Source organism: Zosterops lateralis (genome assembly GCF_965231275.1).
Source record: "Zosterops lateralis genome assembly, chromosome: 9".
NCBI lineage: Eukaryota > Metazoa > Chordata > Aves > Passeriformes > Zosteropidae > Zosterops > Zosterops lateralis.
This window is the reverse complement of record NC_139769.1, coordinates 23682729-23709349: the sequence shown is the minus strand read 5'-3', so window position 1 is coordinate 23709349 and position 26621 is coordinate 23682729. Positions and strand designations below refer to the sequence as shown.

The window sequence follows — 26621 nt, the reverse complement described above, 5'->3', positions numbered from 1 at the left end:
AACCATCATTTCATTATTAGCATCGTGTATTAATGCTCTGAAGAAAGCCTGATGAAGCTTAGAAACTGGCAATAATGTACAAACTGCTCCTGAGCACAGGGTATTTTAACAGCCATGAAGTCCCATATTAGCTTCATTGACTTCAAATGCAGCAATAAAGGCATTCATAGCTGACAAAATTAACCACCTCCACATCCTTATAAGCCTGGAAGAAGTAAGGACAGGTAAGTTTAGGAACACATTAACTTCTGCCTCATAGCATTCCTGTGTTATCTCACAATTCTATAGCCAAATAACGTGAATAGAGTATAAATGCTGATTTTAACAGCTGCATTTATCTTCCAGCAGTCATTAAATGATAGCATTGCTACACCAGTTACAATGATTAAAGCAGCTTGGATACAACCCAGGTTACTTTGAACCTTTTAATTTTCTATTTTTTCCTCCACTTCAGCCATTTTCAATATGGCAAAAGCACACAAAAAACCACAGCTTCTGCTGGAGGAACAAACGATTTGTCACTCGTACTTGACTTAAATGTACAAAATTAAGAGATACACTCCGGACAAAAAGGCAGGCGGAGGTAAACAAAACATTCCCGGTTCCTAGGAAAAAAAAAACCCGACCCTGCATTAGTTCCCTGCTTTAAAACAAGAAGGACCTGACAATGGCTTTTGAGGACAAAACCTGACACCAGGCCATTCCCAGCCGTCACTCCCAGCTACACCAACACCGCACCCCGGCATGAAACTCTACCCACTCTGTGGGTGTAATCCAACAGCCAAAACAATGCCAGGGTGGAAAAACCAGTGCAAGTCAGGGAGATCCTGCGCGCTTTCACCATCGTTTGTCCCCAGGCAGAGGGAGCCGCGGCCACCTCGCTCTTCCCTGAGGCACGACAGACAAAAGAGCCACAACCCGGGGCGGAGAGGTGCCCCGGGGACGGGCGGGACTCTGTCATTATGTTCCCTCCGTCTCTGTCGTTCAACGCGACACGGGAATGAGTTTTCTCAGGCGGAGGCAGGCAGAGCCGCTGGAGAAAACAGGAGCAGGCGGGGGGAGGCACAGAAGCCGCCCGTCCCCGCCGCCGCAGCCCGGGGCGATGCCGCCTCTCCCCTCCCCGCCCCCCGGGCCCGCTCCCTCCCGCCTCCCCCACCGGGCACGGCCGCCCGCCGTCCCTCCTGCCTGCTCCGGGCCTGCGGAAACCGAGCCCGGCGAGCGCCCGAGGCCTGCCGAGGCGCAAAGCCACAGAATCGTTACAAGTAGAAAGCACCTCTGGAGATCACCTCGTCCCCGGCGCCCGCCCCTCCGTCTCCTTTTCTCGGCAAGGCGGGCAGAGCTCTCCCGCCCTATTGTTCCCCGCAGCCCGCGGCGGAGGCAGCGCACTCACCACGCGGGCCGGGCTTCCCGCAGCGCCCCGCGGCCCCTCAGCTCCGGCACACCGGGGCTGCCGCCGCGCCCTGCTGCTGCTGCTGCTGCTGCTCCTGCAGGAGTGCCCGCGGGCCCCGGGGCAGCGCCGCCATCGCCCGCCGCCGCCCCGCCGCCGCTCCGGCAGCGGCCATCTTGTGCGCCGGCTGCTCCTCTCGCCGCCCACCTCCCTCCTTCCCTCCTTCCCTCCCTCCCTCCTCTCTCTCCCCGCTCCGCACCACCCGCCCCTTCCTGCGCCCGCCCGCCACCGCAGCCAGGACGGGCCGGGGAAAACCAGCCGAGTCCCGGCCCGGAGCCCGTCCGGGCAGGGTTGGGGGGCTATGGCCCGTCTCGGGGAGGGTACCTCGCGCTCCGTCAGGGACGGGCTCCAATGTCAGATGCCGTCCTCTTTCCAGGTGGGGTTTTTTCCCCCCCTTCTCACCTCCTCTTGTCATAGTTAGCGGGCTCGGGAGGTGGAGGGCGAGGCTTTTCAGGCACGGAGCGGTTCCTGGGGAGCGCTCGGTGTTTTGGGAGCTCCCTGAGGGCCCCCGCCCGCCATTTTCTCTCCCTCAGGAGCCTCTGTTGGCGGACCCTGCGGTTGCCTCATGCCATCACACCTGATTGTTTCGAGCCGGTTACTCTGCTACGTCAGGGAAAAATAGCACAAATTAACTTCTCGCTTACGTGGCCGTGCAGGGCAAAGCTTTCGGAGTATTGCCTGCCAGTCCCAAGTGAAGGCGCAGAGGTGGGCTCGCTGCTGGAGAAGGTCCCCCGTAGCTTTGTGTGCTGCAGGACACAAATCATCCTCAGCTTTAGCCAACACCGCAGGTAAGATGTTTGGGGACCCTCCAAGCTTTCCTGTATCACAGTCAGAACTGGTTGGGATACAGAAGAAATCTTAAAACGCAGTTAGAGATTTGCAGTCACTTGACTTGCAGCATTTACTAAGCACGTACTGACAGTTATAAATTACTACAAGAGCTAATTATTTAGTTGGCATCAGGGTATATTTCATGGTAACACCCACTTGATGCCTGTTTATGAGAACACGAATATGATGTAAAATACTAAGGAATTTAGCCATATTTAAATCAAAGATCAAAAAAGGTATTCCGTGGTCCTGTTTTATAGCCCGTATATTTTATCATGTCTATGCCCAGGCAGAGCTCTGTGGGATCAATCCTGCTGTGATGCCATTGTGCAGGATGCTGTGCAGGGAATCACTGCATTTCTGTTTTCCTTTCATAACCCAGTGTATTGTTGTCAGTCCAACATCTGAAGCGCAGCATTGCAGGACCTGGAAATACGACTTAAATAGGATATTGTCAGGTATGAAGTAGCCATGCCCAGAGCCAGGGACTAGAGAGATCAGCCTGCAAAATGAAGCTGGGTTGGGACATGCAGACAGAAGATGGAAATTCTTCACACAGGGAAAAACTACACATGGTAAAGTCACTCTTCAGCTCCTATTTCTGACTCTTGTATTCACCATAGACAGATTTTCATTAACTTTACAAGAAACATGGTGGTAGGAACTAAAAGTGTTATTTCTATCTGTTTTACTAAAGTAATGATCTCTATTATTTAGGCTTTTCCACCAAAACAGCCTTAATGTTTGTCAAGGATCAGTGCTTAAATAAAACAGTATTAAGAACAGCTATGAATTTCTGAAAACAGAGTTTTCTAGCCACAGTCACAGGATTGAGATCTTATGGACACAAGTCAAGATATTTACAAACAGCACCTTTGACTCAGCACAAGCTTTACTATGAGCTAGAAAAGAAGTGTAAATTGGAAATATCCAAGGCCAGATTGGACAGGGCTTGGAGCAGCCTGGTCTAGTGGAAGTTGTCCCTGCCTAAGGCAGGGTTTGGAACTGGTGCTTCCAGGCAGTCTGATATTCTGTAGCACAGAAACTTTTTAATCTACAATTGCCATCTTTTGCAGACTCCTTTTGAAATGTTACAGTAGAAATGTGAACCTTGTTGGAGTTGTCCTTGTCCTGAGTAGAAGCAGAAGATGGCCTAAGGAATAGCTAAAATGGTAGGTGGGTTCTTTGCAACCCTGGTTTAAAGTCACAGAAGTTAGAAATGGTCAGGCCTGAGGAGATCCTGTTACTTCTTCCTTTCTAGCAAGTGATTGTACAGTGTTGTGATGCTCTGTTCAGCCTGGGTTTAATATTCCAGTCTGGGAACTTCTACCCCTTTCTCTTTTGGTTCCTATATTGCGGAAAGGTTTCAATTTTCATGTAGTTTATGTTTTCCCTCAACATTTAATTGCATTACCAGTATGAACATTCTATCAACAATTTTCAGTATTACAGCATAGGTTACCACAGAGCTACATGGTTAAAATTTAAAGAAGTGGGATAGAAATGACCTATGGTCCTTATTGTGTAACACTGCACAGATGACCCCTTTAGTTCTTAAACTCCTCTTCAGACTTCCATCAGAGCCAAGCTTTTCTGATGTTTATTCTTTATTAAGTTTTTTGAAAGTTTGGCAGTTTGTAGATGAGCTTGTTCTTTTGTTGGGAACTGATCCCACTAGATAACCTAGATTATTTTTAGTGTCTGCTTTCCCCAGTTAGACAGCATTTCTTCCTGCATGACACACTGCTTTAGCATTTGAAACACAGAACGTTATTTGTCTTTAGGATTACTGTTTGCAAATATCATTTCAGCTTATCATTAAATCTGCTATAATTTATCTCCACTTGTTTACATTGTTCATTCTTTTATGTTCTTAAAAGCCCACAGGAATTAGTTTTTATTCTACCACATATAGTCTCAAATTTCAATTACTTTCTCTCTTTTTCTTTCCCATCCAAAAGGGGATAATGTGTAGGCATGGTTCTAAGATCTGACATTTGTGGCCACACTAGTAATGTTCCTCAAATTATACATTAAAAAATTACTCTCCATTTTAGCCTGTGTGACTGAAACACCTAAAATACCAGTGTAACTGTCAAATGGTATCATCTCACCATTCAATTTTTATATCACTCCTTCTATATAAAACTGCTCCAGAACTGTGGTACCAGGATAGCTGGCTTTATAAAAAGAAATGTGTATTTTTTACATATCTTGGCAGTGTTTCAGTTTGCTATTTTAGTTAGCAATGTGACCTGTAAAGCTGATAATAATGGAAAAATTCTCATTTTGAAACCTGTGATATCAAAACGGAAGGCAAGAATGAAATACTTCTCCAGGTGGTTGTAAGCATGTCCTTGTTATTTGACACAGTGAAGATTTTTGCACATAAACCACATAAAAAATAAAAAAGAAAATCTTTAGCACTTGTATATACTTGACCATCGTGTTAAGAACATTGACCATCATGTTAATAAAACCTAAATTCCTGCACTTTTATAAATTCCATTGACAAAACCAGAAGACTGCATCCATCCAACATAATCATTGAAAAAAGTTCAGATGTCATTAAAGAGCATGCTGAATGTCATCCAAGCCCATGAGATACAGATGCAACTATTGGAGCTAATTTTATGTGGTTATTTTAAAGAATAAAAAAATGAGAGCAGAATACAGCCTTACACTGTGGACATGCTCAGTATCTCCACCACAACACACAAGGTTTGGATTTCCCATTTACAGAAGAAGCCTGGAGGATCTAAAGGAATGTGAAGTCCTTATGTGTAAAAGGAATGTTCCTCCATAAAAGCTCTCCCAAGCTTTCACAGATTCACAATTTTCACAAATTAAAAAATTTTATATAACCCACCAAACATCAGATTTGTTTTAAAAAAAAAATCTAATTTTTTGCAGCTCTTTGATACTGTTCATAATAGAATTGTAGAATATCAGTACAGTTATTAATGTTTGTGTTTTAAGGCTACTTGGAATGCAAAGGTCTATATAAATATACCCTGTGCTGCTGCTGTGGAAAAAGAAGAAAATATAAGGATGGTAAGAAACTTTGTTTTGATGATTTCTCATTAGAGGTTTCACTCTACCTTAACCATCCCATCTCATCATCCTTCTTGTCCCACCACTGCTGCTGTGGGATGCAGAAAGCTGACTCAGGAGTGTGTGCCCCATATTCTCCTCCTCATTGCCTTTTGTGCTGACCTGTCATTGCCTGCTTTGCTCCAATCCCAGACCTTCCAGTGTCATTCAGCACATCTCTCTTTTTGGGATAAAAGTTCTGAAGCAACAGAAAGTGCAAGACTTTGCAGCATCACAGGTTTGCAGTTGCACTAGACAGCGTAAGGCAGAGCCAGCACCACACCAGTCCTTGTTAGTGCAGTGCCCTCTGCCTCAGTAACCATCTCCTTGGCTTCTGAGTCCCCTTGGGCAGGGGCAGAAGCATCTACCAAGTGCTGTCTGCTGCCACCTCTTTATCTTGCACTTTACTTCCTTGCTGTATTTCCTTTTCTATTCTGTCTCAACAGAAAAGCAGATATATGATCCCTTATTTCCTTTCCTTGCTCCAGTGGTACTTAGGTTGAAATTTGTCGTTTTCCTTCATAGCATTGCTGCATGACATTTTACAGCAGCCTCTTAATCAGCTTAGGAAGGTAACGTATAAGTTGGGATGATAAACAATTAAAATAATTATATTTTATAAGAATTCCAGTGTGTGTATAAAGCTGAAAACCACCTAAATTAACAATGTAATTTTTGTTCCTGTCTGACAAGTTTACTCATGTACTATAAAACTGGGAGAAAATGAGAGACAGATAAGGTGATACAATTAGTACCTTTGCTTAGCTGCATGTAAACCCATAGCCTCATGCTCGTTTTGCAGGGTAAGCTGAATTGTAAAGGTTAAGCAATTTTTCATGTTCACATAGCAAGGACTGACAAGATGAGGAATGGTCTGGCCTCCTGTTCCAACCACTAGACCTTGTGCATCCTCCACTCTCATGCAAGTTACAGTAATTAGATTAAGATTAAACTGCCGTTTGAATAATTTTTCTAATTGAATTTGCCAGGGAAAAGCACTCTTACCACATATAAAAGGACGACAGATTTTGTAAAAAGAAGTTGCTACCTTTTTATTGTTTAGAAAGTTTTTCAAGCTTTCTTAAAGGCTTTTATAATCTGACATGCCATAATAATGTTCCCTACTCTTCTTTGATTCTAGCAGGTAAAAGAAGCAGCATTTACAGAAGAAGAAAAAGGAAAATCACTGAAGGAAATCAGTAAGTTGAATTAAGTTTAGTAGTACTGGCATTGGGTCTTATTACCAGCCAGAAAGAGATAGTATTTGTGGCTTGGTGAGTTAGCTATTTTTGACGTTATTTTTCTACATAAGCTACTGCTATAATTGCTAAAGAAAAAACAGTGAAAGGATCAGAACATCCTGTGAGCATAGATAGAGCTTACATTGTGTATACATTTTTGAGATATTTAACTCATTTATTTTGAGCAAGTGTCATCAATTTCTCAGAAATTAATATATATATTTTTATATGCTCTTTGAGGCACATGGAACGTACAAGTATTACCCTGTTAACAAATGCCAGCTATTTAGAGAAGCACACTTTCTGTTCTGTTAGGGAAATTTCTTGTTCTTGTACATAAGGCCACACCAGCTCCAGTCTGTTTGTCCCCAGTGCTTCTGGTGGCTTTGCCAGGCAGACACGTGTTACCTGCACGAAAAATATGAGCCATAAAATAACTTACTCAGCTTCCTTCTGAAGTCCTCAGTTTTTACAACTTGAATGTAGTTGGACTTCAGCAATTCCATATCAGAAGGTTGTTTATATGCAGTTTATTACAGACTCCTCCTGGCAGCTGTTTTTCTTATTGTTTCCATTAACACAGTGCTCTGGAAAAAAAAAAAAAGGCAATAAAAGGAGTGTCCTGTATTTTCATACACAAATCCCACTGTCTCCTTGGACTTCTTTCCACAGGTAGCACATAGGCATGTATGTACTTATTTGCATAATTAATAGACAAAACTGTTTCTATCCTACATTGATGAGTCAAACACTGAAAACCAGTTAGGGCAAAGGGGGTAATTCACTGATCTCTCAGGTGTAGCCACTCAAACTCACAAGGTTTGGGAGGCAGAGGCTGAAACCAGCTGCATTTGCATGGCCTGGGTTTTGGTAGCAGAGGGGGTACAGGAGTGGCTTCTGTGAGAAGCTGCTAGAAGCTTCCTCCATGTCGGGCAAAACCAATCCCTGGTGGCTCCAAAGATGGAGATGATGCTGGCCAAGGCTGGGTCAATTAGAAATAGTGGTAATGCCTCTGTGATAGCAGATTCAAGAATAAAGAAAAAAGATGTTGTTGCACAGTTGTAATTGCAGCCAGAGAAAAGCAGGGTGAGAATATGTGAGAGGAACAGCAGATATCAAGGGGCAGTGAAAGAGGAGAGGCAGGAGGTGTTCCAGGAGCTGGAACTGAGATTCCTCTACAGCCCAGAGGAAGACGACCATGGTGAGGCAGCTGTGCCCCTGCAGCCCTTGGAGATCCATGGGGATGCAGCATTCCATCTGCAGGCCATGGAGTAGGGGATGCCTGAGAGGAGGCTGTGGCCCTGTGGGAGGCCCAGGAGACAGGGGCCTGTCCTTGCAGGACTGCCCCCTGTGGAAGAGTGACCTGTGCTGCAGCAGCGTGGGGAGGACTGTTGCCTGTGGGATGGACTCCCATTGCAGCAGTTGCAGAGAACTGTTGTTTGTAATACGGGATTCCTGTTGGAGAGTTCACAGGGAACTGTCTCCCATAGGAGGGAGCACACAGTGCAGCAGGGGAATGACTCCTCTCCCTGAGCAGCACAAGAAACCACAAGATGATGAACTGAGTAACCCTCATTTCCATCTCCCTGTGCCACTGGGGAATGAGGTAGAGATGGCAAAGGGGGTGGGGGGGGGTCGGGGGGAAGGTGCTTTTACAAATTTCTTTTACTTATTACTAACAAAACCAGAGCAGGATAATAAATTCAATTCATATCCCTAATTAGAGCCTGTTTTGCCCCTGATGGTAGTTGATGAGTGATTTCGCACAGTCCTTACCTCAGCCAATGAACCTTTCATTAGATTTTCTCTCCACTGTCTGGCTGCAGAGGGGAGTGAGGGAGTGACTGGTGGGTGCCAGACATCTGGCCAGCATCAACCCACCAGTGTTCTACTTCTCAAGGTCACAAATCAAAAGGAGAATCCTAGGGATGCAATATTAAAATTCTAAAGCTCTCACCCTCAGTCTGCCTTTCAATGCCTTTAGTCAGCTACTAAAAGGGCACCAAACAAACCCTAGCAGAGGATCATTTAAGTTGGAAAAGACCCTTTGGATCTGTGTTTTACAATCTCACATAATTCTCATTTCAGAAATAATTTTCTGCTTCAGCAAAATTCCTTCCCCTTTTGTACATGCCTAAGTATGCCAGTAAAAGGAGAATGAAATTACTTCAGTACAAATTTAAGTTGATATCTAATATCAAATTGCAAAATTCTCCAAGGATGACAGAATGCAGCAGGAGTCATCAGGCTACCACTTTAAAAGACAGATAAATGTTTTCAACAGGCTGAAATGGAGTTTCAAATGCAATTTTAAAAGCAGGAATGTCTCTTCCTCTCTAAGTCTTTCCATTTCCTTGGACAATAATGCTGCAGTGAATTACTAAAGTAGGAAATTCTCACTGAGTTTATGTTCTCATTAGCTTGATCAATTTTGTACAAAACACAGATATGGATCTTAGGTTTTTCTGAAACAGATCTTACCTTTCCAGCCACAGCAATGACTCAAGGAGATCCAGCAGTGAAGAGCACAATCTATGTTTTACTTCTTCAGCCAAAATTTAACCTGTTAATATATGTATATATGCGATATATACAAAGCACTAACAGATAACACAATGTTTCATATCAAGGTTTAAAAAATTCAGCCTACAAGACCAAAGGAATTCTCAGTCTAATGAATAAAGTACAGGTAAAATAAGGGAAACAACCATATTTTACAATTTACAGTTTTCAATGTTTGAGGGGCAAAAAAAAATTATTCAAAGCTCTTTTTCTTTCTGTTTTTTATCCAAGTGTTTTAGGAAGAAACTGGAAGTTTTCTAAACAAATACATGTACACTGACAGTGACTAATTTAAACAGTGTGTATTGTTGCAATGGCCTGTTACTGTCCATACCAAAACCATCTATTCACAGCTCACATGCAGGCAGCATTGAAGGTGTCAGGACACGCAGTGAACGCCATTCCCCAGGTACTGCCTTTGGTCCATGGGACATAGCTCAGGCATCTCTCACAGCAATGTTGTCATCAACAATAATTTCCATACACCTTTTTCCTGATATTACTTCTCAAAGTCAAAAAGCACTTCTTAAAAGACTTAAATTGAACATACTCCAGAAAAGGAATACCTTATATTCAAGAATATTAACTCCCCGAAACAATAGTGTGCCTTCTTTCTACCTGAAATTTAGAATGCATATACTCAAGTCACAAGGCTGACAACCTCTATATCCTGATCATCTTATCCCATAATAAAATACCACAGAAAAAAGTTTGCCAAAATAAAAATGGGAATATTTATTATCCTTTCTACTAAAGCAATGCAGTTCTTCTGAGATAATACATTGGTCTTTGCAAATGTTTCTACAGCTAAATTCATACTTTTCCATTTTGTAAAAAAATTAGACACATACTTCATAAAAACAAAGACACAGGCTATGTCACTGAACAACTGGAAAGGATTGTAACTGTTAGTAGGGATGAGCAAAGAAAGCTCATGCTTATACTTAAACCTCTGGCATTTGTATCATTATCATGTTCAAGTGGGACAAAACGGGACATTTTCCTTGCACATTTCTGGGTCCACTTCCCAAGCTTTCAGCAATCAGACAGACTGTTAAATACTGCAAGTGACCAGGAGAACCTAAACATTGCTCAGCAGTACTACATGCACAAGATGCAGGGGAAGGAAGAGTCAGACCCATGCAAACAGTACAAGACAAACCATTACAACTGGCAAACGTGCACCGGACAAAAATTGAAGTTTATGAAAAGTTTTATTTGTTGTCATGAAAATAGTATCAGAAGCAAGTAACTGTATGTGTTTTGCAAAGTCATCTTCATTTGGCCTCCTGAGCTTTCTTGGCATTCTGTTTTTCTTTCGCCTAGGAAACAAGGGGAGATTATGTCAAGCTTTGATAAGACAAAGATCATCCTGGAGCTTTGAATGACTACCCGTTACATTTCTGAATATTAAAATTATGCTGGAAAAGGGATTTAAATGCAAATTTGGACCCTTCAGAAGCATCCCATTACTATTTTACTAGGTTAGTATATGAAGCCTTTTAAGAATAAATACAGATTTAACTAAATTATGCAAGAGAAACTGAGATGAGGTAACTACTGTAGGGGAAGACCACTATTTTAAAAACATAATTTAAACCTTCATTTTTCATACCTTCATACTAATTTCATTTAACAGAAAAAACTCTTCCTAATGGAAACATTTTATGTCACAAGAAATCACCACATTCAGACATACAGATTATCAAAACTGAACTCTGAAACGAACCAAAATCTTAGTGGTTTAGATCTTTCAAGTAAGTGGAAAAAAACCCCACAGAAGTTCCTGTCAAAATATTTGCAGATTCTCATAACTTATCTTAATAGTTCAGATTGATATGGAACTGGCATTTTCTTCCTTATGAATTTACTTAAACAGATTGGGCAAGATGAAGGGACAACTCAGAAGCAACACTGGCCAACAACTTTGTCAAAACATTAGTTAATTCTGAATCAGGCTGCTGCTTGTTACTTACTATGTTCAACTTATTATTGAACAGAACAGCATCTAATTTAGTAATTTAGAATTAAGATCTGTTGCCACCAGTTCACTGGTAATTTACTTGTGAAAGCAGCTTGATGGGTGTTATAAATGACTTCTGTTAACATGAAACTGGATTATAACTCCACAAGTTACTCTTAGAAACTAGAAGCCTGCAAATTTGCTTTCCTATATAAATTCAGCTAAAGAATGTACTCATAAAATAATACACAGCTCTTTCTTCATTATACTAGTTCAGAGATCCTTTCTTGGTGAGTACAAAATCAGGGATCCTGCCTCTGGCACTCAAGCATAAGGGCACGCCAGCACAGAGCTCAGCACAATTCAAGTAATAACCTTGCTAAAGTGTCAGACACGCTTATTTATCAAAGTTTTAATAAAATCTTAGCAGTAAATCAATGTTAATGGCCAGATGCCTTAGAAAGGGGGAAACTCAAGCCAATAAAGGGCGCGGAAGGGAAAAGGGAGGGAATGAATTCCCAGCGCTGTGCCACGGCTGCCACCACGCGGTCACCGCCTGCTACAGCGGCCGCAGGAGTGCAGGAGCCGTCCCTGGCCAAAGAGCTTGGAAGAAAAAATGACACGGGCTTCTTCATTTAAAGGAGAAGGTATGAAGAATTAAAGTAATATATTATAAGCTAGGAAATACTCACTTTTTCTACTAATGGTATTAACTGCTGATGCTCTGCTAGAGTCTTTAACAATTCCATGATGAAAGGAAGGTAGTTATGTTTTCTTCTAATATTTTCAATCTAAAAATAAATTAAAAGCAATAACAGAATTATTATATAGCTGAACTATATACTAGTCCCCATCTAGTTCCTTCAGATTAATTGCAAAGCTCCCATATACGTATATACACACACACATATATATAGCTGGCTTTTTCTTACAACTGTTCCAATAATTTCATCAGAAAAGCAAAGGCTACATACCTTATATCTTTTTAATTTTTGGTTCTCTTCTTCAATTAACATCTGGTATTTTGCAACTTCTGATTGTATAGAACTTAACATATTACTACTTTGATCTGTATCCATAGGCTCCTCCTTCCACAAAACAAAAATTTAAATGGATGATGTTACTCCATTTTTAATTTATCTTTTTTAAGCAAGTTTTGTCTCAAGGGTATTTCTATCACAGAAAGATTCAGTTTTGTTTACTCTTATAGGAACATTTCAGGAATTTCTGCAGTTAGTTACAAGCAGTTACTACAAAAAGAACAGTTCCAGCACTATAGCAAATGAGTTAAGGCAGAAAGTCAAAGTAACATGGTCTATGCTGAGTGCTCAGCTCAGAGCTGACTGCATCCACACTGTGCTGGACAGATCTCTAGCAATCACTCCCTGCTTTTTTACTGCTACTCCATTTGGAGCAAGAAAGGGAAGTGAATAATAAAGCCAACACAGAACTATCAGGGAACTACTTTAGCAATTTAAATTCCATGGCCTACCTCTGCCAGTTGCTGCTGTAGCTCTGCAATCCTCTGCTCATAGATCATCTTCCTGTCAGACACAATAGCCATCAGGTTAAACCTTATCTCACCTTCACTGTATCTAAATGAGGAACAGAAAAACAAAACAAAGACAACCCACTTTCAAAATTAGTTACCAACATAACAACTCAAAAGCCCTCTCCTTGATTTCATTTTAAGGAATGCATTTCATGGAAACAAAATTTTAAATGGGTCTATTAAGTTGGGCTACAGATCCAATCTTGTTACAAAATAAAACCAGACCACAAATTAACTCTATCCAATATGTAATTCCTAATAACTTCCTCTCCCCAAAATTTACTATTCCTGTCTGTGGTCACAAAACAAATACTAAAACTGTCCCAAAAAAGGAAAACATGATAACAGAGCTTACAGAAGATACTTCACACAATAGTTTTTACTTTCTCATTACTATTACTTGTTAGAAAATATTGGAGACTATTTCTCACAGTGTGAGAAGTACATTCAACAATTACACTAGTAGGTCTTTTGGAGGTTAAATTCTCCTAAAGCAACTTGATAGTCCTGTTTTGCTTATTAAAAAAAACAAAAAGTCTTCAAGCAAAAACAGCATTCTTTTCTAAAAATGGCACAAAATCAACTTCTAACAAATTTGGAACTGCAATTTGGAATCAAAATTAAGAAGTAAGAAAGTTCTATAGTATGTTTTTCTAGCTTAAATTTCTAAGACAAGCCACATTCCTAAAAAAACTTCTTATCTCTAAATACCAGCTGTATGGACAGAATGACTATCTAGTATTTTTAAGAGCATAGGCAAATGTAATTCATGGTCATGACACTCTTAGCTTTCACTCACAAAGATCCACAGCTGTGTAACAGAGATAACAATCTTCTTTTCCAGAGCACTTGTAGGATCTCTCTTCACTACACAGACACCTACTTGGATTAATTATGCAGCAGCACAGTGTATTTGAGTTTTATCTATCATCACATTTGCCTCCTGTTGGGCAACAGGTTCTCAAGTCACACAGTGATATGCATTAAAAATGATGCATAAGTATCATTCCTTAGAACTTTGCTGGAAATCCTTGCACTGAAGGAAATTAGGACTATGGGATTTTTAGGCATAGATAAGGTGCTACATTTCAAAGGCATCATGACCATTTACTTTTGTATGCGCTTCTCTATGACGGGCCGCACTGCGCTTATCCAGTCATCCTGATGGCATGCCCCTGGGGAAAAAACAGCAGAAAATTCTTCATCTTTGCAAATTTGAACACAGGAAAAAATTCAATATCGCTGCAAAATTCATTGCAAAGTCAACTTGTATAATAATTCAGGCTTATGCAGCAACTTCAGAGAATATAACAATTTTTCCTTAACTACTGCAGTCTGAAATTACTCAGGTGGTTTTTCAGGAGGTGGAGGATACTTTATTACTAACAATAGCTAGATTACTAGCAATAGCTGGATAAAAACAATAGGCAAAGCAATGGAACAAAGCTAAATTTTAAGGGCATAAGCATCTAACATTTGTTTTGCTGATAACAAGAAATAATAAGGTGGGGGAAAGTATGTTATGTAAGATTTTTATGACACAAGGGAAATCAGTTGGCATGACAACACTAAAGTAGACAGCAAAGGAAAACACTATGGACAGGTACAGTTGTTTAATATTAACTCTTGGTTTTGTCTATGTAGATGCAATATAATGTTAAAAAAGTCAGGCAGAAAGAAAAATCATAAAAGGATCTATGATAGAGAATGTGATTTCAAGATATATGACAGAACAGCTAGAGGTGATTTCCTAAGTTGAAAATTGTGGGCTCGATATTTTCTCAGCCTGAGAATTGCTGAGCTCACAGAAAATGCCTCTTTTGCAATTTCAAGACCTTAAAATAAATTTGGAGAGTCATGATCTTGTGACCATACAAATGATATTACTGTCAGGTCTGCAGACTGTACAGTACCTCTAGACAGACTAAAGACAAGATTAAGCAGAAAGCTATTGCTCAACTTAAACATAAATAAAATTGTCAACAAATCTGGGAAAACACTCTGGGAATGGAATGTGGAACATTGTTGTTGACAATGTATCAGACTCTAAAGAACAGATACATGATAAGCAGTGCAGAGCTTTTCAAGACTCAACAGGGCACACATATCTCAAGAAAGAATACAAAACAGAAGCACCTCTTACAGAGACTAAAGCTATTTTCTTTCAAACCATTAAGAAAACACTGGCTGTCTAAGAAGAGGGCAGTGTGTAAACACAAGCCACATAATGGAAAAAAGGTGTCTGGAGTCAGCTGTATACATTCTCCTTTTATGTAAACTTCTCTCTTGCAACAAAATTATCAAGGTTTTGGAAGAGATTGCAGACCTGATCATTTAAGTACTAAATAAAAAGATAGAGCATCAGAGACATAGAGGAAGCAGGGAGAAAATTGTATTTTCTGACCAACAAAACTAAAACAATACAAATGACTGCAAGGAAGTACAAGCCTATAGCACATTCAAAACTTTCAAGATATTCTTTATTTTAATAAATATTTTGCTTTGAGCCTATAACATATGACCAATTTGTTGCAAAAAGCCATTATTAAAATAAACGATGTTCAGCAAAAATGTAAAATGTTACCTAAATCAATTGGTCCTTCCCTTAAGCCATCTAGCTCATATAGCCTCCCATTAACAGGAACATAGCTTACAAAGTGAAAGGCATCTTCTTCCTTTGCTGAAGACTTTGCATCAAACTCAAACATCTGTTGTCTGCAAGGAAAATTTTAAAACCCCTTAGATTAAAAAGGATTTGCTCAAATTTTGGCCAGATTTAAAACATATGTTACCTGGCAAAACTGTTGTGAACTTGCCGAATCACTTCTGAGTTGCTCAGTGCCAAACCTTTCATCTGAAAGGAAGTAACAAAACACCTGTAAAGCACCTCAGCTGTAACACTGTGACACTCAAAATGCAGAAAAATGGTCACTCACCGCAGCATCAAAGCTTTGGGAAAATTCTTTAAATTCTGACAAGGTCTCCCCAAGATGAATGTCTTGATGAGCACAGTTTAACAGCACACTTACTATGGCTTGAGTTGCACAGGCATTATTTATGACCTAGAAAAAAGCATGGACAATTTGGTCAGCACTGGTGAGAAAAGTTCACTCCAAACTGTTTGTTTTTGTTACAAACACACAGTTTCTGTGCTGGTTCACATTAGAGCTGCACCCTAACACAGACTGGATTTGCTGCCTGGGTAGATATAGAAAAGCCCTTGCTGTAATCAAATCAGCTCTGCATGGCTGTCATACACCATTCACTGATAAAACTCTTATTTCATAGCTGTCCTCAGAAACTGTCATTCCACTGCCTCACCATCTCTCTAAAGTGATTAAGGAAAGGCACAGAAGAAAGGCAGAAATCCTTGGATCCCTGTGGAAAAATGCACAGTAATATTCAAAGCAAGCTGCCCAAATTGTGTTACTTTATCTATGGCCTTAAAAAAAGACAACTCTTCCAAGAAAAGTCCTTCAAATAAGAGATCTCCTACTAGGAGCAAGAGGTAAAAAAAATTTAATTTGAAGCAATAAAGCACATTATGGAACCCAGAATTTTTATTAAAAGGTTTTATTGGACAAAAATTTTCAAGTATTCTTGGGATAAACAAATGAAACTTAAATGTTCCAAGATGTAGAGATTGTTTAAATGATGGTTAGCTGAATAATATACTTGTCCAATATACCAATCCTTTTCAGGTTAATGTTTAAGTTACTAGTTTTGTCATGGTTACATTTCAGTGTTAAATATTCCACTTTTAGAAAATATAAACAACTCCCTTCATATTACAACCATGTCTTTAATGTTGTTCACTAATAACCAAACTAAAACACTATATTTAAATAAGAAACTACAAGGATTATTAAATATAATTTGAGATTTAACCAAATGCACTGTAATCAAATGGTGTGAGGCCATTAATACAAAGCTTTATATTAGCAGTTTTTTCTCAGAGAGCTATAGGTTAGGAAAGAGTAATGTATCATTAGCCTTTGAAACTATTTTGCAATTGAAAATTCTACTTAAACCTTAAAACTTCCAGAGAGGATGTGAATTTTGTAAAAAAAAAAAAAAGAAAATTAGTTCAGGGCCGTGAATGTGAAACCACTTCCAACAAGAAAGGAGGAAAAAAAAATAAAGAAAGAAAACTCAAGCAACCTGTTTTGCAATCAAGGTTAGTCCTAACGAAGAAAAACCTAGTATAGTTAATACTAAAAGCCACACCATAAATTTATTTTCTATACTTCAGAGTGTTCTCAGTTCAGATTATGTCTGTATGCAGATGATAAATAATACAGCACTTCTTAATTTAAGAAAAATTCAATCTAGTTGACTTAAATGGTAATCAAGGGAGTCAACTACACATGTGGAACAGATTATAGCAGCCAAAACTCAAACTAACACAAGCTAAGGGCTACAACACAGACAGATGCAAAATAAAGGATATACAAGGAAAATCCATCAAGGGCAGTGAAATAATGAACCAGCAGCAGAAAAATTCAAATCCCCAGACTAGCAGAATTGCATATTTTGAATTACACTGTAACACAGGAAAAAGAACAAGTTGTATCTCTGAGATACAACTAAAAATGTTATCAGAGACAGTTGTAAAGTAGCGCTAGGATGAAAGCAGGGAAATCTCAAGTGGCTCAGAGGGGGTGAAGCTGATGCAGTGTAATTAAGCTGATAGAGAAGCAAAAGGTAGGAATACCTGTGCTGAGACTGTTAGAACAGTGCTGTTACAATGAAGGCAGGGTCACTACACCCATTTGTATTTGTAAATGATAATTAATACAGGGCATTATAGGAGGGACAGGACTAAATGGCAACTAATTTTGCTGAAAAATCAAGATGGAACAATCAGTTGCTCTCTTTACAGACAATTCAATAATGGTTTCAAAACAAGGAAGGGAAATGCACTGAGATTTTGTGCCTAGAGGCAGGATCAACACTGAAACTGCTGAATAGCAGGATACAGAAGATTGAAACAGAAAATAAAATCAGAGGAAAAATTAGACTTGGCAAAGAATTAATGGGCTCATCACACATCATCCTTTGAGCATATTTTGTATTCCAACGACAGTATGAGACAAGTCTGATGAAGTATGTAGGGACCAGGCTAAACAAAGTCTGACTGCTAGAAAACAATACGCAAAAGATGCAGATCTGAGGGCAACGGCCTCCAGCTGTTGAAATGAAAATACATTATAGAAATACATTCTAGAACTTAATCAAGTGAGAAGCAAGAAGTAAGGAAAGGCAGCAACAACAGTCCTGTAGCGGAGGAATAGAAGGAAATGCAGGTGATGTGCATAAAAATCCAGTGTTCTGGATGTAGGTGACACAGGAGAACTACCAAGATGGAACAAGGGACTATCTAGCTAATGGTGGCTCACAGCAGAGTGAAGAGTGCAGAGTGAGGATGTAATTGCAGGGTCAAATGCAGGCAAGGGCTGGATTTGTCCCACCGACACAATGTCATCAGTGCACACAGCCAGTCCACACTGCTCCACACACAACTGAGAGAATCCTTCAGGATACCCCAATATCTCTTACTTAGGGTGCCCCAGCATTAGCAGAAAACATTTTTTGCATTTAGGGAACATGATAATAAATGCAGGTTGTTCCCAAAAGATTTTTTTTGGACTTGAGAATTAAGAGGATTTTCTGCATTTGTGCAGAAATACCAGCATTTGCCTAGATATTTCTGTCCATGAAGTCTTGGTGAGGTATTAGACCGATCAGTACACATGACTCCAACTTAAAGCAGACACTCGTAGTTAAAAGATTTTGTAGGCAAAAGTTCAAGATGTATTTAACAATATTTGAAAGAAAATTGCAACATACATACACAGAAATGTATCAGGAGAAGACTGACCTATCCCCAGGTGAAGCTCAGCTTAAAACAAACCAAAGAACCACTTGATTAGGCTGCTGTCTGATGCATTACTTCCTAAGCATGCACCTTTCTCTAGGGACCTTCAGTCTGACCTTCTGATCAACTGTAAGCAAAAGCCCTTTAAATTCTTGACTCATATCTTCTACCTGATGGATTATGCATTTTGCTCTTCAAAAAAGCTGTGGACAAGCCTGTGCTGCAATTGGTAGTATAACCAGCAAACCCCTGGGCTTCACTTACTAAACATCCCAAGGTTACAGAACAGTTGGTTTTACAGAGCTCAACATGAAAAATTCAGCATCAGCACAAAGTTCCACAATTTATTCTTGTTCAGAAACCCAATGTATTTTTTTCATCTGAATTTCGTTGGAGTAAAGATATAATCTTTCTCCAGCTATATTCAGTTACTGAAAATCTCTTTCTAATTTGTTTCATGTCTTGAAGTTGTACTACTTGTAAGTTATCTGTTATCCCAAACTTAACTTTAACACAGATATCTGGTCTATCTTAATGTTACCAAATCTGAAAGGGTCAAAAATTTTGAGTTTGAAATTAAGTACTGGAAATGCAAAAAAAAAACCAACCCCACATATGCTTCCATTAGTGCCATAAACATAATCAGAGACCAATGTTTTGTTATTAACAGTATCATTTATACGACATTCCTTCTGAAGGTATTCCCAGTTAATAAAGTTAATGTTCTGCCGTGACAATGCAAAATAAAATAAATACATGGCACCTAAGAAAGGCAGGATACCAATAGCTCCATACTAAAAGCTGAAGAATTCATTAAACTCAAAAAAAGTAGTTTCAGGTCTGCAACATTGGCATTCTTTTTTGTCCTGAGACACTTCTGCAGAGCCTGGCAGAGAATGCAGCTCCTCCAAAGAGTGTGGCAGGGAGCTGGATACATTCAGTAGGTGTAATCATGTATCCACTGTGTGTGAAAACAACAGCAAGGGCCCACTGAAGCAACACAGAAATCAGGAAATTCAGAGTTAAGGCTGAAATTGTATCCTTAACTCACCTCATTGTGCCTAGGTATCCTAGCTCAAAGGGTATGTAAGATCATCCAGAGTTCTGTGGCCTCAACTAGAGGACCAAACCATACCTAGGCATAACAGGGAGGCCAAATTTAACATGAGTGCACATAAAAGTGACCATTAAAAAAAACCCCTTTAATATGCATGCATACCAGACAAATTTCAAAATTCAACCCCCCAACATAGTCATGATTTAACTTGGAACAAGATCTGGTTGCCATCTGGAATTCAACTACAACATCACTATGGAAGTGGAGATAAGGAAAATGTGAGCATGCACAAGGTTCTTACCAAAATTGTGTTTCCTAATGAAATTTAGAGATGTTTTACTAGACAGTTTGAGAGCTGTAGCCTTTTACCTCTAACTAAAGCCACAATGAAACAATATTTAAGATTGAACACATAATCAAGTTGAGCAGAAACAAAATTTATTTCCTCTGATGAACTCTTGTTATATATTAACAGTAACCTCGTCTTGCTCACACAGGATTCAGGAAGACTTGAAAACATGTCTGCAGTAAGACCAAATTGTACCAAATGTCTTTAGATGGGAACATTTAAAAGAAGAAAATGTGTGATAAAGGAAAGAGAAGCAAAGACTTGTTGGTATTTTTCAGGCATCAGTATCATGACAGTTTTGAAGATACATATCAAAAACCTTAAGTGTCATAAAAATAGCCCTAACCAATCTATTTGTTCTGAGATTCCAGCCTCCAAATGAACATAGTGTAATTTTACATCATCACTTTTGTAAAGAAGAAAAATGTCTTCTGGAAAGACCCTCAATGCCAACATAAAATTTGGCTTAGATTAAATAAAACATAGAGAGGAAATAAAAAATGCACATGAACCCAGTTGCATGATGGCTGGGAGGACTTGCTCTTTCTCAATACAAATATTCAATACTAATGCTCATCTTTCTTTGTGCTCCTGGGTGACTCAGAAGGATTCAGACTGTGGTTTTGAGAAATGCAGTAACTTCAGCACTAGCATAAAGAACCCTCTGTTCTCTCACTTACCTGTTCCCAGTTTTGTCTTGTAAAGACTGGGTGAACAGACACATCTCACAGTACAGCAGAGACCAGCCCAGATAATATGCACAGAAAACTGCTGAGGGATGAGCTGCTCTGGCTCACTGAAGTTCACTGCACCCTGCTCTCATCAGCAGCTAATCAAAAGATGAGACACTTGCTCAAGAAAACACTGTAAGTCCTCAAAACATTGCTTGTCAAGTTGGATCTCTAACCCAGGCTAACTTTCTTCAGTGTAAAAGTTACCAGAGCTAAACTGGTATTAAACAGATTCCTCCAAAACATTCAAAGTAGTTTCTTTCCGTTGACTTTTAATAAAAATTTCTCAGTAGCTATTTCTAGTTGTTCAGTCACAATAGCTCAGCCCAGGCAAAACTGAACTGATATGAAACACAAGCATAAATATGTCCACAAGGAATGTTTTAATTTTGCAAAACCACTGCACTTGACCGACAGATAACACTAAGAATGAAAAAGATACTAATTCTAAACCTTTTGCAAATGACTTTTGAAACATCTATTCCATGCCATCAAATGGCATAACCAGGCAGTACTACTGTAAGAGTAAGTATTTCTAGCAACTGCTCTCCATGCTAAAAGAGTCGCTCCAGCACACTCTCTTTAAAGCAGCAGGTGAAGGAAAGGGACAATTAGAAAGGAGGTTTCAGCTTAAGAACACATTAAAATATGAGCATTTCAAAGAAAACTATAAAATAAAAAAGACTTTTCACTGTTAGCCTTAAATTTTGTGGGGCTTGTTATCAAATCTAACATTATCCAAATTTTGTGATGTACATTCTGCAATCTCACCTTAAAGCTCAAGAAAGCTCCTCTTAGCTATTGCCTTTAAGCACAGTGTCAAGCTTCAAAAAAGAGAAGTGGGGGTGAAAAAGGCAAAAGAAGTGGAGCAAGCAGACAAATGCTTTTTGATACTTTTCAGCATTCACAAGAACAGCAATTCCAGGCCAACCTCAGCTACTCACGAACAAGACAAAACCCCTTGAAAGAAAATTTACCTTCACTTTAAAATAATAATAAAAAAATCCTAAAGAAAAAAAAAAAAAAAAAAAAAAAAAAAAAAAAAAAAAAAATCCCTCTCTAGATTCTGATCAGAGTAATTTCCTTCCACCATACAGCTACCTTTTGAAAGTTACATCAAGGATTTTTTCTGAGTTCTTTAGCTACAGCCCATGGCTACTAACAGTATGTTTGGTTAGGCAAAATCACAACCTAAACCAGTGTCTAGTGTCTATGAGAGCTATCTAAAAACAATTAGCAAACTGCTGCTGGTCACTATCATAAAAATGCTGGGCAGTGCTTGGCAGGACTCAAGAGCTGCAGCAGGAGAAGAATGAAGAAAATCAGCTGAACCATAACAGCATGAAACAGGAAGGTGATTATAAAATGAACAAAACAGAAGTGCAGGCACAGAGTGGCCAGGATGGCCATTTGAATAGTTTTCCATATTTCTATACTTTTACCTGGAAGTATGTGGAGATGTTTTTTCATATCCTGAAATTTACATTCAAAACACTTCTGCATTTGTGGTGGGAAATAAACCAAGAAAAAACCCAACCAAAAAAAAAGTCCCCCAAAACCCCCAGCCTAAACACCCCAATAACTAGACTACATACCAGTCTTTGCAGAAATCCTAATAATTTGCCTTTGATATCAATGTTTTGTAATTAGACCAGTATTAAATACTCCTACTTTCATTCTGGCCACTTTCTCTTACTGTTTTTACTTTTCTTGCTTGCAAGTAACACACATAGCAGTCTTCTAACTCTAAGAATGAATTTCAGTACTACTCTGTATTTAATAAAACACAATGGATTACATCAGCAAACCCATTTTTTTCCTGTTATTGCTAATTTAAATTCACCTTTCTGATTTGAATACTTAAAACTTGCATGGCAAAATGGTCTCCAAACCCTTAAAGGAAAGCATTATCCTACAAATCCTGCCCCAGCTTCATAGCATTTGAGAAAAATAAGAAATAAAACCAGGACCAAAATAAACTTCTTCCAACAAGTTGTTGAAAGTGGTTTCAAAAGAAGTAATTCGCTCATTCTGCTGAGAACATTTACAAAGTCACTATTTATTGCATAGAAAACCGAGTTACTTTATGAGTGAAGGCTGACAAATAAATAAGAGCTTTACTCTTCCATAGCTGCTATTTTTGTCTGACTTGACAGATCAAACTCATTTGCTTTGTCAATACACAGCTCCTACTCTCAGAATTTGTTGAAGCTATTTTACCTTGCAAAATATTAATTTCTGTGTACATATTAACAAAAAATAGTTAATATTTTTGGTATTAAAAGCTATGTTTCATGATAAATCTAAAACAATTACTGAATTTCTCATACCTGCTTAGCAAAAAAAATTGTATCCAGTCTGGAATCCTGGACAACAGAACCCGCTGGCTCCTCTCCAGGCTGCCACTTGAAGAGAAAAATCAGCCCATGTACTGGCCTGAAAAACAAAATTTATAGAAAAAAGGTCACCAGGACTGATGAAAAATATTGACATGACCTGTACTGTAGTTTAGCTGTATGCTGCTATGGCAATTCTGTTAATTCTTTTTAAATATCAGGAACTCGCACTGAAATTTTCAGATGTGTTCTTTTAATTAGTCAGAAGACAATTCAGGCTTCTTTCTGTAAGTGCTAAACAACCCCAATCAGAACTGGCATTTAGCCAGTAATTTTCAAAAGTCAGGACCAGTTTTCCTGGTTACTGCAACTTTTGTAGTTGCAGAACTCTCATTTTAATTGGTTAGTGATAAACAGCTGTCAAAGCCTTTGACAGTCATGTACAAGAGCAGAAACTAAAGTCTTGGTAATCCTTCTATACACAGATGAAACATCCAAAGGGGAGCTCTCCTGAAACTTCATGCTTTGAGTTATCTCACCAACAAGTAAGAGAAACCCAGTTTTCTCCTCTAGTAAAAATGTGTCTTGCCTTTCAGACTGCATGTCTTGAATAGTAAACAGCTTTTACTACATGTTGCACTATATTTAGTATTCCCAGAACACAAACGTTTCTCAGTAAAGGAAATAGGTCTTACATAATCTACAGTTACAGTAAGACAAAAACTTTATTCACCAATTTAAATCTAAGGTCATCACCACACACAGGCCACAAAAGGTTTCTCAACAAAAGACAAACATACACCTGTACTGCATAAGAAACTTTTCCTAAGCTCTGACCAGAAGTCTGAGATGCATTTTTTTCAAATTCTCTCAGTGGACCTGCTGTTTAAAAAGCAAAGATGCTCCAGTATTCTTTCACTCCCAGTGTTTATACATTGTGTAAAATATTGCAGGTGTAAATGGGAAGGGAGGATAGAAGTTTGCCATCCCTCAGGACTATTAAGACACACATCTCCCAGGATATACAAAGCTGTCCTTTAATGAACAGGTAAACGTTCTGATGGTGCAGACAGCAAATAAAACACTTCTTAGGCAACACTTCTGCCATTCAGGTGCTGCTTGTCAAATATATTTGGTCAAAAATTCTAGAAGTACATCTGTACCAATTCCTGCATCTTTTCAAAGATTAATCCTACAAATATGGGATATTTGCACAAGATACAAGAGCATGGTCTGGATTAAATGATATTTTCCTCTTAAAATCCTGTAGATAACAACACATTGTGGACAAGATGTTAAAATTATTAATGTTGCTTAACGAGGGCAAAATTGTTCCATGTGACACCAGTCACTGTCAGTTATAAAAAGCCTATTTGCCTTCACATACATATGGAAGTGGCTCTGCAGGAAAAACGAGTTACAAAGGTATCCAAGTAGTGGGAAATAATTTAAGACAACAGAGGCAACATCATGGGATGTAAGGAAGCAAGGAACAAAAATTCACCCAAGAATTTGTTAAAAGCTGTAAGGCAAGCTAATGGCAAACCCTTAGAGATCTACTTCCACATTCTGGCTACTATCTGCATCTCTTTCAAAATCTGATTAAGCTAGACTAAGTGCCAAAGCATTAATAAAAAGCAATTTAACTGCCAGGTATTCCATTAAATCAAAATCCTACTCAACTTCAGTAGAAACTGAAGGAAAAAACACACAAAATGCCCCAAACAAAAAATCCACCGAAAATCCATATGAGTTTAGTACACATTCTTTCTGAGACTTCAGACAAATGTGAATGAAAAACATGTGCCTTACTTCAATTTTTCAAAGTTCTCTGGCTCCAAACTCCATATTTCTTCAACTTGTGCTCCTCTACAGCCTGAAATAAGGGAAAAAATACAGGTTTCTCCAACTAATCCATTTAAAAAGGGATGCAGCCAGTAAGGAGAGACTTATGAAAGAAGGCATAAAACATTACATAATATTTACAACTAGCATGTCCAGGCTATGGAAAAGTATCTCTATGGGCTTTAACAGACCTTGATTAAAAAAAACAAACAAACAAGACAGAGAGAAATTATTTCAGGAATTTCTGAACCTATATACAATGATGCTGTCCTTACAACACAGCTGCTTTTAAAAATAAGGAGAGGAAACTAAAATATCTCTGGTGACCTCGTGTCCTTTACTTAACTGAAAACAATACTGTTTATAAAAGCATTATCAGCAAGTCCAAAGCAGAACTTTAAACATCTCTCTCCAGACAAAGTCCCACGGTAGTAGACCAAAAATGCTGTACACTCAAGCAATACATTTGCCTAATAGAGAGCCCAAAAAGTTCAAATATTTAGTATGTGGAAGTTTAATTTATTAGCTAAATAAAAACATAAAAGAAGCATGTCTACACTTCATTTCTGAGAAAAAGACACGACAGAAACCATGAATCAATGAAACGTGGAATAAAACAATTTCGGTTCTTTGGCTGAAAGCCGGTTGTAATAACCATAAATTCACAGTTTCACCAAGATTTTAAACGCAATTCAACACAAAATTTAACATTCTAGAAGGCCAGGCAGCCGCTCGCAGGCCACCCAGCCACTGCCAAGCCCACAGCTCAGCCTGGGCACAGAACCCGAACTCGCTCCCAGCCTTAAGCTGCACCAGGGGAGTTTAGATTGGACATTCGCAGGAATTTTTTCAAAGGGGTGTTCAGATATTACAATGTGCTGTCCAGGGAACTGATGGAGTCGCCGCCCCCGGGGCTGTTTAAGGCAAGACTGGATGCGGCACTCTGGTTGACAAGGTGGTGTTGGGTCACAGGTTGGACGCGGTGATCTCAGAGGCCTTTTCCAACCTGATTTTCGCTGTAATTGTAGGCGGCACGTCCCCGCCGAGCTGTCCCGCAGCAGAGGGACAGGTGCCGGGCTGGGCCGGAGCCGCCCAGGCCGCGCCGGGGCCGGGCCGTTGGGGAGGGAACTGCCCGCTGCCCGCTGGCCGGGCCGGGCCGGGGCCGTCACGGAAGCAGCGCTCGCCCTCGGGAGCGCGTCCCAGCGCCCTCCCGGCCCCGCAGCGCCCGAGCCCCGCGGGGAGCGCCCGCCGAGCCCCGCGTCCCCTTCCCGCCTGCCCGCCCGGCGCAAGGACAGCGGGCCGGCCCCCGGCGCTGCGGGAACGGCCCGCGGAGCCCCCGGCCCCGCCCGGCCCCGCTCCACCCTCACCGAAGCCTTTGATGAGCTCGGTGAAGACGCCCGGGTCGCTCTCCATGAGGCACCACTCGCCGGCGCTGCTGCCCCCGGACATGGCGGCGCCGCCGCCGCTCAGGCTGCGAGGCCGGGCCGCGCCGCCCCTTTCCCGGCAGGACTCGCACCGCGGGGAGGCGGGGCGGCCGCAGGAAGCGGATGGGCCACATCCCCGAGCGGGACTGGATCCGGGGCAGCCGCGGGCGCCGGCCGCACCGCCCGGGCCGCGGGAGGGCCGTGCCGCGCCTCGGGGATGCGCTCGGGGGTGGCCGAGGGGCGGAGAGCGGCGGCGGGCCCGCCGGGCGGCGCGGGGGGGAGCGGGGCCGGCCCCGGCCCGGCCGTGCCTCC

The 26621-nt window shown here is 40.4% G+C and overlaps 2 protein-coding genes and 1 long non-coding RNA gene across 9 annotated transcripts in view; 1 reads left to right on the top strand and 2 right to left on the bottom strand.

Moving 5' to 3' along the window:
• The window catches only part of RC3H1 (ring finger and CCCH-type domains 1), a 63435-nt gene extending 61461 nt beyond the window's left edge, over positions 1–1974 (bottom strand). Inside the window, exon 1 of one of the 3 annotated variants that reach the window (XM_083867260.1) lies at positions 1772–1974. The gene's annotated coding sequence lies outside the window, so the exon portion shown is untranslated. Of the gene's footprint in view, positions 1–1390; positions 1448–1771 lie in introns of those variants that run through there. The other 2 variants (XM_083867261.1, XM_083867262.1) reach the window with 2 other exon arrangements.
• Positions 1676–10973, top strand: LOC310912595. Of its 3 annotated transcripts, none has more exons than XR_014590686.1 (6): positions 1676–1823; positions 2104–2235; positions 3355–3450; positions 5258–5332; positions 6513–7284; positions 10501–10973. It is a non-coding gene; the product is annotated as an uncharacterized lncRNA (long non-coding RNA). The 3 variants fall into 3 exon arrangements; XR_014590687.1 differs by having other exon boundaries at positions 1981–2235; positions 6513–6570; XR_014590688.1 differs by having other exon boundaries at positions 1981–2235.
• On the bottom strand, positions 10370–26385 carry UCHL5 (ubiquitin C-terminal hydrolase L5). Of its 3 annotated transcripts, XM_083867268.1 has the most exons (11): positions 26253–26385; positions 24853–24916; positions 23035–23140; positions 15626–15751; positions 15482–15543; positions 15274–15404; positions 13801–13864; positions 12630–12732; positions 12112–12225; positions 11830–11928; positions 10370–10496 (listed from the first exon to the last, which is right to left on the bottom strand). In XM_083867268.1, exons 1-11 carry the CDS (start codon positions 26332–26334, stop codon positions 10452–10454), a joined length of 996 nt encoding a protein of 331 aa, XP_083723394.1. In that variant the 5' UTR covers positions 26335–26385; the 3' UTR covers positions 10370–10451. The 3 variants fall into 3 exon arrangements, with proteins under 3 accessions (XP_083723394.1, XP_083723395.1, XP_083723396.1); XM_083867269.1 differs by lacking the exon at positions 12112–12225; XM_083867270.1 differs by lacking the exons at positions 24853–24916; positions 26253–26385 and adding an exon at positions 19619–19702 and having other exon boundaries at positions 23035–23139.
• Positions 26386–26621: the final 236 nt, after the last annotated feature.

Excerpts from the sequence above, each read along its gene's own strand:
- UCHL5 (XM_083867268.1), bottom strand. The coding sequence starts at position 26,334 with ATGTCCGGGGGCAGCAGCGCCGGCGAGTGGTGCCTCATGGAGAGCGAC. Across the intron at positions 15,544-15,625 it reads CCCAAAGCTTTGATGCTGCG|ATGAAAGGTTTGGCACTGAG; the intron begins GTGAGTGACCAT and ends ACTTCCTTTCAG. Across the intron at positions 13,865-15,273 it reads GGAAGGACCAATTGATTTAG|GGGCATGCCATCAGGATGAC; the intron begins GTAACATTTTAC and ends TTTTTTCCCCAG.